General features: G+C 41.0%; 1 protein-coding gene and 1 long non-coding RNA gene across 15 annotated transcripts in view; one reads left to right on the top strand and one right to left on the bottom strand.

Annotated features, from left to right (window-relative positions):
- Window positions 1-12,971, top strand: part of NCKAP5 (NCK associated protein 5) — a 623,862-nt gene that overhangs the window by 212,365 nt on the left and 398,526 nt on the right. For 10 of the 14 annotated variants that reach the window (XR_012664337.1, XM_075117769.1, XM_075117770.1 and 7 more), the window contains one exon: window positions 9,210-9,283. The exons of 2 other annotated variants lie outside the window; for them this stretch is intronic. Coding sequence is in view for 11 of the 12 variants with exons in the window: in XM_075117769.1 (XP_074973870.1) it covers window positions 9,210-9,283 (74 nt within the window). In the remaining variant the exon portion in view is untranslated. Of the gene's footprint in view, window positions 1-9,209; window positions 9,288-12,971 lie in introns of all 14 variants that reach the window. 2 more of the 14 variants (XM_048869232.2, XM_048869231.2) reach the window with 1 other exon arrangement.
- LOC142068524 (uncharacterized) overlaps window positions 1-12,971 on the bottom strand; it is a 37,195-nt gene that overhangs the window by 1,603 nt on the left and 22,621 nt on the right. The window lies entirely within an intron of this gene.

Below are 12,971 nucleotides of genomic sequence, written 5' to 3'. Positions count from 1 at the left end.
GAGCAGCTGTTTGCCTCTCTGGTTTTCTGGTAGGCTTGCCTCAGCTCCTTAAGTTTCACACAGCACTGCTTCGGGTCCCTGTTATGACCTCTGTCCTTCATGCCCTGGGAGATTTTGACAAATGTTTTGGCATTTCGAAAACTGGAACGGAGTTCTGATAGCACTGACTCCTCTCCCCATACAGTGATCAGATCCCGTACCTCCCATTCGGTCCATGCTGGAGCTCTTTTGTGATTCTGGGACTCCATCATGTTCACCTCTGCTGCTGATCTCTGCATGGTCACCTCTGCTGAAGAGCTCTGCACTCACCTGCAGCTTGCCACGTTGGCCAAACAGGAAATGAAATTCAAAAGTTCGTGGACCTTTTTGTGTCTACCTGGCCAGTGCATCTGAGTTTAGGGTGCTCTCCAGAGCGGTCACAATGGAGCACTCTGGGATAGCTCCCGTAGGCCAATACCGTCTAATTGCCAAATTCGATCTGGCAAGGCAGATTTCAGTGCTAATCCCCTTGTCGGGGGTGGAGTAAAGAAATCGATTTTAAGAGGCCTTTAAGTTGAGAAAAAGGGCTTTGTTGTGTGGATGGGTGCAGAGTTAAATCGATTTAATGCTGCTAAATTCGACCTCAACTCCTAGTGTAGACCAGGGGTAAGAAAATAGGACTTTTAGGACTTGCCATGTTGGAATAGGCCACTAGTGTGTCTAGTGTAGGACCATGTATTTGATAATGGACAATTGCCTGACAGTTCAGAGGAAAATGAAGCCACCAGTCTTCTGGACAATTGTTGATTATGTAACTTTCCCACACCCAGGTGACAAACATCTTATACCCTGAGGCATGAAGGTCTGGATCGACTGTGAAGTTATCCTAGTTTGTTTAAAAGGCAATGTTACTGGGTGAAATTCACCCTGCTGCAGAGTACCAACACAAGGCTGTCTGCACTACTTATGCTCCTGGTGGAGTTATTGGTGGAGCAGCTATGTTGGAGGGGCCATTCTGGCCCAGCTTAGGGCTGCTCTGGAGGGCAGTGATGGGGCCATGCCTGAAACCCCAGAGGGGACAATCACAGTTTTGAGTCCTTGTGCTCAGGTGGGTGCACAGGGAAATAAATGGCATGAGATTAGTCACAACAAGTGGTTTAGGAAGCATGGAGAAGACGGAGTTATATCCTTGTTCCCTTCTTCACTGGTGAGCACAGCTGTGGCCTGCCACAGCTGAAGTACACACTGCACTACTTTAAAGAGTGTAGCTGGGCCAGATTGCTTCTGGACGGCAGAGTTCCTGACTGAGTGGGATGGCTCAACCCCAACTGCCACATTGGTCAGAGCTCACTGGCCCTACTCTAGCAAAGCACTTAAGCATGAGCTTAACTTTTAGCACATGAGTAGTTCCATTTGTGAGGCAAACTCACAGCCAAACCAGGGCTCCTCACTCAGCTGCTGTGGTGAGACCACGTCTCCAGGGCAGAGTTCCTCTGGGCCACATCTACTGCATGAATGGCGGGCAGATCCTCCCTTCTGGGAGTCTAGGCCCTGGCTCTGCCCCTTCCACCTCCGTCCCCCATCTCTCCCGTGGCCAGAGCCCTAGCCTCCCCCTACCACCTCTGCCCTGTGGCTGGAGCCCCGAGACCCCACCCCTGCCCAGAGGAGCCTCAAGCCTGCCCCCATTTAGCCAGAGGAGCCCCCAGCCAGCCGGAGGCCTCCCCCCAGCCACGCCACAGGAAAAGCTCTTGTTTCTTCTTTTCTGGGAGAAGAACCTGAGCTTTTGATATCCACCTTGCAGGTTCCAGGATGGCTGAGGAGGTGGTATGTGTTACGCAGCTTCCTGGGTTCTCAGTAATCTCCCTGGACTCCAGGGAGATTACTGATAAACCTGGGAAGCTGAATAGCACATACTGCCTCCTCAGCTGCCCCAGAACCTGCATGAGAAATCACAGAATCATAGAATATAAGAAATAAGAAATAAGCATAAGAAATCAAAAACTTCACCCCAAAATCCCACAAGTGGGAGTCCAGTGGCTGCGGCAGCACCAGGGGAGGCTTAGCCTACCCTGGCCTATTATACCCGCTGCCCATGGTCCACTGGCTCCCTGAAGGCCTTTGAGGAGCAGTGGGCACTGTCCAGAGATCTTTGCTCATTGTCCCGCTCCGACTCCCTGCTTTTGACCCTATGACCCTCACTCCCATTCCTGTTTTATCTTTTGTTGTCCCCCATATTTACTTGAGACCTGGTCCCAGTAGCTCCTACCCTTAGGCTGAGGGGAGGGACCTTTAGATGTGGGCAGGCCTGTGCCCGCCCATCCCCAGACTCTCAGTAGGTGCTGCGGTGAGTCAGCACTCAGGCAGCAACAACCCAGCGGCACTGACTTACCACTTCAACAGAGTCTGCGGTGACTCAGCCCTCTGGCAAGCAACAGCAACCTATCACTAAGCAGAGCCTGAGTCACATGACGCTAGGCTCAGCTACTTCCACAACCCCACCAGAGCTGTTGATCAGTCTGAGCAACAGTACTATCTGGCCAGGAACTGTCTCGCTGCCTTGCCACGCCCCAGACTCCAGAGACTCCCAGCCTGCCCCTACCTTTACCCCAGACCCAGTATTTTCCTTGCCCTGCTCCAGCCTCATCACTGACCCGCTCCAGCCTCATCTCTGCTTCCTGATTCTTCCCAAAACCTTGGACTCTGACTACCCAGCTTTGGCCATTGGCCTGTATCTGGACTCCAGCTTGAATATTGACTTGGCTTGTCTTTGGACTGTGACCACCCAGCTTTGACCTCTGGCTACAGTTCTGATTCTGGTTTGTTTACAGACTCTGACTTAGGTTTTGACCCAAGCCTGTCCTGGTTCTTGATTCCAGCACCACCCGTGGCCTAGGCCCAACCCCCTGCCTCGCTGTGACTTACACTCCAACCACTAGGCCTGATTATTGATACCACTGATTTAAAGCTAAGCATGTAATTAGTAATTTGCAGGATCAGGACCTATAATCTTAATCCTTTTCTCAATTTTGCAAAGATCATTAATATATTTGACTGTGACCTCTACAAACTTATTAAATGATCCATAGAATATATTTCATTTTGCCAATTTTAGTTTCTAACCTCTAGCTTTCACTCCTTGTATTCTGGAACCAGGATGTCCTACGTTTGCTGCATTACAATAAGTGGGAAAGTGTTCACAGTGTCCTGTGTTCCTGATGTTTTTTGTTTTGTTTATGTCCTAGCTAGCACAACGCAAATACACATCTGGTATATCAAAACACTGGATGGTGGATCCGAGTTCGCATGTGAGATACTAATTTCTATTTTCTTAAAAAAGGAATGTTTTAGATGGCTTTGCTATCTAACAATCATTTAATTATCGCTTTTACAGGAAAACAGCTGCACAGTAGGAATTTTCATATTTTGTTCTGTGAACAAACATGCTTAGATTCATTTATAGGCTTATGCGGCAACACAACAAAATTACAGGCTTTTATAGAACTGTGCATTAGTGCCTATATGGGTTTGGTATACTTCCCTTTGATGAGTTTACAAAAACCACACGGAGAGCATGGGGTTAAGGAGCAGTCCTGGGTGCAGGCAGCCCCACCCAGTCACACCCGCAGGGCTTTAAAAAGGAGAGGAGAGCAGCTCAAAGGGAAGTAATGAAAGGGAGCAGACAGCTACCTTGAGCTCTGAGGGGGGATGTACTGCCCAGGAGCTCCCTGCCTGAGGCCTGACTTCACAGATCAGTGAAAAGCTACAAAGGAGAGAGAGAAGCCAAGTGAATGAGTGTGCAGGTCAGAGAGTTGGTAGAAGTAGTATAGTCTCTGAAACTAAAGTCGATGAGTAGGAAGTGATCCAGGGAGGGTGCCAGCTTAGCACCCTAATGTGTCAAGGGTAGCTGCCCACCATTGGGCCCTGGACCAGAGCCTGGTGGAGAGGGCAGGCCTGGGGCTCCCCTACCCTCTCCCAGAGGACATTACAATACTATGGGCCTTCACCTAAGCTGAGAAGTCTGCTGGAATAGACTTTGACTGTTCTGGGACCCTGTGCAGAAGGGGAGGACTGGAAATCTTTGGGGTCAGTGGTGCTGAAGGGCAGGATCCAGTTTCCAATGAGGAGATGACCTGCTGATTCCTGCCTGACCACAAGGCATCATTGTGGGTGGCTGTGCACTTTCTACACCCCCTTCTCCCAATTACCCACATAATCTAGACTAGATAATGGGAAGTTTTATTTGGATTTTCTATTATTTTTACACAATTAGTGAAAGTGTTACCTTAAAATGAAGTGATTTTGTGCCATCATATGAGAATTTACTCAGTGAGTGAAATCCTGGCTCTATCATGCTTCAAATAAGCAAAAATTTCCTTCCAACAAAGTTGTGATATAACACTACTGGATAGGTTGCCAGCTTTAGACAGTTAATAACTGAATTTCAAAAGTACTGAGCAGCTACTGATCCCATTGACTCAGTTTAAAGTTGGGGTGTTTAGCATCTCTGAAATGCAGTTGGGCAGCTTACTTTTTAAAAATTAAATCAAAGTGCTACAGGCCATTCTCTACTATCTATTCCACTTTTCTAAAATGGTTATCAATAGTATTTGTAGCAGTAATGTTAATCTAAATGGTTCTTGTCGCTACTCAGTAACTGGATGTTCCTTCTCTAGTGTTTATGGGAAGGATATTTTTCGCAGGGTCTGAGCCTTATTGCTGTGCAGCGTAGACGCAGCCCCACTTGACTCACTTCCTGGAAGTATCCCACAATTCCGTGGAATAACTTCCTTAGTCCTCTCTATCCCAACAATTTGCTGTCCACTCTATTGAAAATGGAAGCCACATCCCCTTTGCAAACGGCAGCAACTCAGGTCAGTGTTAACTCCTTCTGTTCTGATCACCGATCTGCAAGCACACTATCAGAGACCCTCTCGCAATGGAGAACGAGCTGATCAAGCCTTTTGCAAAGCAAGCTGATTCCTGGTAATGTGCAGGGTGGGCAATAAAGTTTTCTCACAGAGCACCATGATCTTAGGGCTAGAGTGGCCACATTTCGAGAGTGGGGCGCTAGGGACTCTGAAATATGGTTGCTTTGACTTGGGTCTGTGCACTGCAGCGTGGATGCCAGAGCCCTAGGTTAGAGCATGAGTCAAAAAATTCTAGGGTTAAAATACAATGTAGTCGCTCAAGCCCAGGTTTCCCTAACACAGGTAGGCTGACTCAAGTCCCACTAATCCTGGGCTTCTATTACAGTATAGACATATCCTCAGAGTTCAAACAACCAAAAAAAAAAAAAAGGGAAATTTTCCTGTGGCTTTGTTTTATTTCCTTCATTCAGCCTTCAAGCCTACAGGACTCAGCTTTCTTGCACGCAGGTGCAGATGGGTCTGTTAACCAATCCTTTTTATTGCGATGTTCCTTGATGGCCCGTCTGACATTGATAGTCCTGGATTGGTGGGGATGGGTTGGTGGAAACTATTCCCATGCCTGATTTCACAAGTTTGGAGCAAACATTTTCAAAGTTGTAAAGCAAAACATATATTTTCTTATACTATGGAATAGAGACATTGCAAGTGAGCTTAATGCATTCAGCAACCTACAAGCATTTCATAAAATCGAAACAGTAAATACATTCTTATAAAAATAATAATAAAGGACTATTCAAGGTAGAGAGGCCTGTTAACACGTCTGCAGTAATAGACCAAAAAAGAAGGGGTTAGTGCGTTATGTATCGTTGTAATAAACCATAAATCCAGTGTCTCTGTTCAATCCATGATTTTTAGTGTCTAGCAGGGTTATGAATTTAAGCTTCCAGGTTCATCTTTTGAAGGTGTTATGCACACCATTATTTATACCTGTGTGCTGACTACTTATGCTAAACAATCTGTTCCACCTTTCATTTCGCTGTGATATTTGGAGTACCTTTCCCAGACAGGAAGAAGAAGAGCTCTTTGTGGCTCGAAAGCTTTTCTCTCTCACCAACAGAAGTTGGTCTAATAAAAGATATTACCTCACCCACCTTGTCTCTCTAATGTCCTGGGTCCAAAACAGCTACAATTACACTGCATAAATAGATTATGGCATTTGGAAATTATTCCCTTTCAAGTGAAACCTTTTTAAAGGCTGACTCCTACTGCTATCCCAGAGCAGTTCAGAGGGGTTAGATGGATTAGTACTAGATAGGGACCAAATCCAGCTGCTTTCACATGTGCAGGTAGGAAAGTGGGCAAACCTAGGTCTGGAAGTACAGTACTTGAGCTTTTGAAACAGCAAATCATTGCATTGTACCTTTTAGTCACAGCACAGATGAGATGTTTGTGCTAACAACAAAATTTATATTTGAGTTGTGCTTGATCTTCACGCCACACTGACAAATCATCTGCTGCTGGCTTGCAGACCTCTAAGTAGAAATTGAATCATTTGTCAGGTTTGCCATGGGAAGAACTTGACATTAAGGCAGAAAATATACAAAATAAATATATATTTTCTTTTTCCCAATTGACTTTATGCACTTGACCATATTTTTCACAAAAATAGCTATAAAATTAACTGTTCACATTATTGCAGTAGAATTGTGTGTAATAAAACTATTGACTCTCTTGGCTGCAGGGCAAAGTGCACTCAAGTATAAACCAGGAGTGATTCATATTACAGTAAAATAAGATATAAAGGGGTTATTAATACTAATTTCTGCTATATGTGAAATAGTAAAAGCTATTCATTACAAGGAAGTTTGTTTCAAACAACTTGGTACCACAAGTAATCATTATGCAATTGTATAGTGTAGCTTTTCTAAGCCATAACATACCCATTCTGCACAATGATTTTTCTCAGTTTAGCTTCAGAAAAGCTCACTATCTAATTTACATGATTTAAAATTTAACTCAATCTATTAAAACAGACACTTTATGGACCCAAGATAAAGCCAACGGGTCAGATTCTGATTTCCATTGCAGTGATGTAAAATCCAGATTAATGCCACTGAAGTTGATGGAGTTTCTCCAGTTTTATATTATTGTAACAAAGCACAAAATCTGGTTCACGGGAAGTTTGGTTAAGTAAAGACTGCATAATCTGTCCTTATATTTGGAATCTACTACTGGGGTTTGGGAAAGATAAGGAAACTACTGGAAAGCTTCATAATATTCAGTTCCTTACAAACAATGCTAACTTTCAACAAAATATTACTGAGATTATTTCCATTTGCATGGAACAGGTGTCTACTACCACCTACTTCAGAGAATTTCTATAAGAGGAATTTTTGTGGTTTTATCAACCAACCTCTGAAGAGTAAATGTAGCTTTTTATTAGAACAACAAAATAATTACCATGGGCAGAAACATATGCTAGAACATTTCATCATATCCTCATTGTAGAAATCCTGCCAATAATACTATTCCAATTGACTTAACCATCAGGCCCACTCTATGTTGTAGTGTTGCCAGAGGTGCAATTGAAGAAACCTCCTTTACTGTAGACATAATTGCAGTTAAAAATGTACAGTAGTGTGTGCAAAATTTATTTTGGTAATCACATGATTATCTTTTTGATTGTATGTTACTCAGTTTTTCACAAGCAGAAATAGGTGTTTGTGGATCATGATTTTTATACTTACATAGCTGTAATTGTATATTAAGTTGTTTTTAGTTTAATTTATTTCTTTTGTTGTCATTTAAATCCATAAATTATTAAAAGCTTAGCTGTATTCCTGAGAACCGTCTATTCTCACCCAACGCTAAGCCCTCTAATGTTACACAATTGCTTAGAATAATTTCAGTCCTGGAAAATAAAAACTACATTAGATACATAAAATATGATGGTTGAGTTTTTGTGACATTTATTGTCACCTTGTGGAGAGATGGGATAATGTACTGTCCCCATTGTAATACCACCTTCCATTCCTGAATTATTAAGATAAATGGCTGAACAAAGACCAGCCATTAGGCAACAGACACACACAAGCAAATAATACAAGACAAGCAACCATAGTACACAAGGATATAGTCTAGGATGAGGCTAGCCAGTGAGTCCATAAAAAGAAGAACCTTTGTCTCCAGAAACCCAAGTTGGAATTTTCATTAGATGTTGCCCGTGAATCATAATGTTGATAAAAACAATGAGGAGTCTGGTGGCACCTTAAAGACTAACAGATTTATTAGGGCACAAGCTTTTGTGGGTAAAAAACCACTTGTTCAGAGGTGTGGAGTGAAAATTACTAAACCAAATCACTCCATGTCTCTGAAGAAGTGTTTTTTTACTCACAAAAATTTATGTAAAAACCAAGTAAATCTGTTAGTCTTTAAGGTGCCACCAGACTCCTCATTGTTTTTGTGGATACAGACTAACATGGCTACACCTCTGATATTGTTGATAGTCTGTTAAATTAAAAGTACTATGGCTGTACTGAAGCCACTGCCATAATAACACAGCATATTATGCTATATGTTATTCTGTGGGATCTTTCTGAAACATTTTATATAAGTATCACTCTAGAGTTACTTTCATCCTGGAAAGTTATTTTTCTATTGCTGAAGTAAGTGTTTCTCCAGAGAAAATAAATTATTTCTTTAAAGAACAGACAAGATTCTTTCAGCAATAGAAAAATAATTGATCAGTGATTTTTGTTCTGTATCTGAAATTCCACCTGATGAAAAGTACAGTAGCTTTCGTGTGGCTGATAATATCATACTGTTACTGCACCTGAAAAAGTTGAGCTGAAAAAGGATCCTGGAGCTGAATTGGTTTGATATTCAAATTCAGTTTTTGAGGTAATATTTTTCCAAACTGTGATGCAAGCAACAAAATAAACATTTGGGTCAAATCACGGTTGCCCAGCAGACATAGATTTATGCCAGAAACCACAAGACCTGAAGAGAAAACATTATCCACCCCCACTCTGACCAAAAATCTACCACCAAGAGACCTGGAGGAGAATTCTGGACATAGTATGCAGGTGCATGCATATACATACCATGGCCTACCATGACACCTATGCATCTTCCCCAATAATTTCTGCATGTAACAATTGGCTTTATAAAGGGTTCTTCTGGCTCGAATATAAACCTCCATTAATGTTGCTTTTTTATGTCAATGTAAGTTTTATGTGTTGTAGGTTTCCAGTTGGTCCTTAACCCTCACATAATATCTGTTAGTTAATCAACATTTTACAAATGTTATAATAAATAAATAAATATAAATATGAAAAAATATTTTGATCCTTTTCTTTTTAGGAATATATGGACTCAAATAAATACATAGAGCATTTAGTAACTCAGCTAGAAGAGCAACGCTGGAACCTATGGAGGCAAGTGCAATTTATATGCATATATTTGTTTTGGAAAGAGATATGATATTCCATAGTTTTTGCTGCTGACTTTAGATAAGATGGACAGGTGTTGAACTTCCAAATCTGCACTTCTGTTGAGACGTAACCCAAAAATACCCACCCACAAATATTAAACTCTCACATGACTTTTACCACAGATGAAATAACTCAACAGTGCACCACACAGAAAGTCAGGTTTCAGAGTAACAGCCGTGTTAGTCTGCCTTCGCAAAAAGAAAAGGAGTACTTGTGGCACCTTGGAGACTAACCAATTTATTTGAGCATAAGCTTTCGTGAGCTACAGCTCACTTCATTGGATGCATCGGATGCTGTAGCTCACGAAAGCTTATGCTCAAATAAATTGGTTAGTCTCTAAGGTGCCACAAGTACTCCTTTTCTCTTCACACAGAAAGTCGTCACTCTAGCAGTGGAATCATAGCCGTGGCCTGTCAAGATTGTTAAATATGTCTGCAGGTATCCCTGTGTGTGGAAATACTCTGTTTTTCAAGCATTTGCTACGCTTATCCCTGCTTAGAATTATTGTCAGTTTCACTGGAGTGGGTGAACCAGGCAGTTTGGTCTCCTTGAATATAGGGGTCTCTTTCAAATAGAATGTGAAAGGAAGAAACATAAGTGACCAGGAAGTGGTGATAACATGGCAACATATGACATTCAGAGTTTTAAAACCCAAACTAGCAATGGTTAACAAGCCTGCTGCAATGAAAGGTTGTCTCTCTCACCAACAGCAGTTGGTCCTATAGAAGATATTACCTCACCCACCTTGTCTCTTCAATGAAAAAGAGGCAGTCTTGATGCTCTCGTAAGTATTTTTCATATCTCCTGCTTTCACATCATTACCACTGGATGTCCAGACCCAATTTGCATATCTATAAAGTAATGATTTACATATGCTAATATATACCTAGTGGGGATTTCTGCTCCACCTTTATCAACTGAGAAATGTACACGAGCACTTGAAAATCCCATTGAATTCTGTGTTCTTAGGCAAGTTGGATGCAGAACTTTGAAAATTCCCTTGCATGTGTTTGCCTTATCAAATGTAATCTACTCATAAGTTATCAATTCACCTAGTTCTGCTGCAATAAAGTAGCTATTCAATTCTAAATACATTTTCCCTATGTGTGCCTGCAACTTGATTAGATAGCTTTACTTGGATGGTTTTACTGAAGCATTCCCAATGATGCCAGATTCCATGGCCCATCCCCATTATGTAAGCCATACTACTGTGCATTTTTTGCATCTCTCTAAAGTTATGGAAATGTCATTCATAAAAGTGACAACTTGCAACATGAATGGTTCTGGTGCTGTATTGTTGTTTCTGAAGAATTGTGCTCTGCAGGTTGTCCCAGGGCTGCCCTGGTAAGAAATGGTACAAACATCTCAAAAGGCTTTTTCTCTGATTTTTTTTTTTTTGGTCTCAACAAATCCTATTTAACTTTAGATGACTTATTCCCTCTATAAGTGGATAACTTATTTGATCAGATTTTTATTAGTCTGTGAAATTACACCAGTTTTTTTATTTATGTAGATTTGTAGTTGTTACACATTACATGCGATAACTAAGTAGCTATAGGAAAACACTTTGCAGTTCACTGTACAGTTTTTGAGCATCCATTATCTCACATTTTTATAGGTATAGGGGCCAAATTTAATATCTGACGTAACTCTACTGGGAAGCCACTGGAATTATACCAGGGATGAAACTGATGGAATATTTACCATCCGTATATTTTTGTATGCAATATTTGATTATTTTTTCTTGCTGCATATAGAAGGTTCGTGAATCTGAGAAGTCCTCCATTAAGTTTGCAGACAAGTATAATTTAATTTTCTCAAATTAGTTAAACCAATGCACCTCAGATCTAATCTCAGGAGAGGAATAATTAAGTTCTTATGATTTTTCAGTTGAAAACCCTGTATACTCAAAAAAGATGGATTTTCACATTGCTTGATATAGCTCTGATGAACATTCCTGTCCTCTGGGATATAAAATTGGATTAAAATAACATTTTTGACATGGGTTTAGCCTCATTTAAAGCTAGACTACAAAAGTTTATGGACATTTAGTTCCCATTTTCTTTTAAAATTGAATTATTATACCAGAAGAAACAAGGGTTTTCATGTAAAATTACAGTATTCAGTAAAATGCATTTGATTAAGAATGAAGGTTAATAGTAGCATTATATCTGAATAATAATATGGTGAATAAATGGAAATGAATAGTAGAATAAAGAAAATGGAAAAACTCCTTGAAAACCAGCAAATATATAAGGACTTTACTGAATTGTGAACTGACATTCAGCTAGTACTGAAAACTGAATGTTCTTTGCAGAGTTAAAGTCAGCACTTTCTTTTTATTATTATTTACAGAGTAACATTGGGATAAAAACTTAATGACAATGAATACTATAAAAAAATCCTCTCTGGTTTCAATAGACTATCTTGAATGCCTTTATTATAGTTTTAAAAGAGAGAAATCTGTAATTTGCTCAGGATCATGGGAATAGCTCATGCTATGTAAGAGCAGTACTAGATTGTCTAGAGTCAGACAGATGCCCTAATAAATCAGCACAGACCACTTCTTAGACTTCATTATGCCCTTGATTTGTGGCTGCCACAATTTTAACCTATTGGGTCATTGGGCATTGAACCTGACATTGAACAATAGCCCCCAGTTTACTCTAGGCTAGCTAATAAAAAAGACAGATACAAATTCTGAACATTTAGCTCCTTCAACATTACTTACAGCCTGGGCTAATTTATAGCAACCAGTCTGAGACAGAAGAGACTAAAACTGATGGTACGGTGCTCCTATAGAATGTCTACGGTACCACATGTACAACAGCAAACTAAAAGGCACTTAATTAGATGTGGGAGCAGAAATTTCTTTTTCTTCTCATTTTACAGAGCTTGATATATTTTACTTTCTTCATGTGGCACAGCCATCTGTTGTGGAACATAGAAATTTATTGCTGTAATCATACTCCCAAGAGGACCGGTTATGTTTAGGTCATGTTTCATAGCATGCTACTACAATAGACCTCCAGATTTTCAGTTTCTAAAGAACTTCAGAAGCATAAGCACAGCTACCTCAGCAGTGTCTGAAAGTACAGCTGTTTTTGACCACCACGGTTTTCTTACGCTAAGAACCTTAGACGGCTTATTGTTATATGAAGAATTAAGACAGCAATAAAGGTAGAAATTCACTGTCTGAAGCAAGATACATACACACACTCACACACTAGTAGCTGAAAGCCCGCGCTGTCACTCAGGTGTAATTTGTAAAGTCACGTGCGTAAAAAAAGACAAAAATATCTGGGAACTTAAAAATTACACAATAACAGACTGTGAATCCAAGTCATGATTGAACCTGGTGATATTCTAAACAAAAACTATCATCCTTGTAGCTGTTTCCAGCTCTTCACACTGACTCAGACATTCTTCAGTGTGATGCTTGAGGTTTCTGTGTGTGCTGATTGTGTTGTTGTGCTGGGAGAGTTGTGTTGATTTGTGCAGGTGCTGAATGAGCAGTATATGCTGCGGAGAGGAGCTATGTATGTATGGGCTTATAGTGTGTGCTGCTTGCAGTGGTAGCGGGTGAACTTTGGGGCAAGTGGGCCTTAGAAGGGGGGAAAAAATAGAAAAT

This window comes from Caretta caretta, chromosome 11, assembly GCF_965140235.1.
Source record: "Caretta caretta isolate rCarCar2 chromosome 11, rCarCar1.hap1, whole genome shotgun sequence".
Taxonomy (NCBI): Eukaryota; Metazoa; Chordata; order Testudines; family Cheloniidae; genus Caretta; species Caretta caretta.
This window is presented reverse-complemented; position numbering and strand designations above follow the sequence as displayed.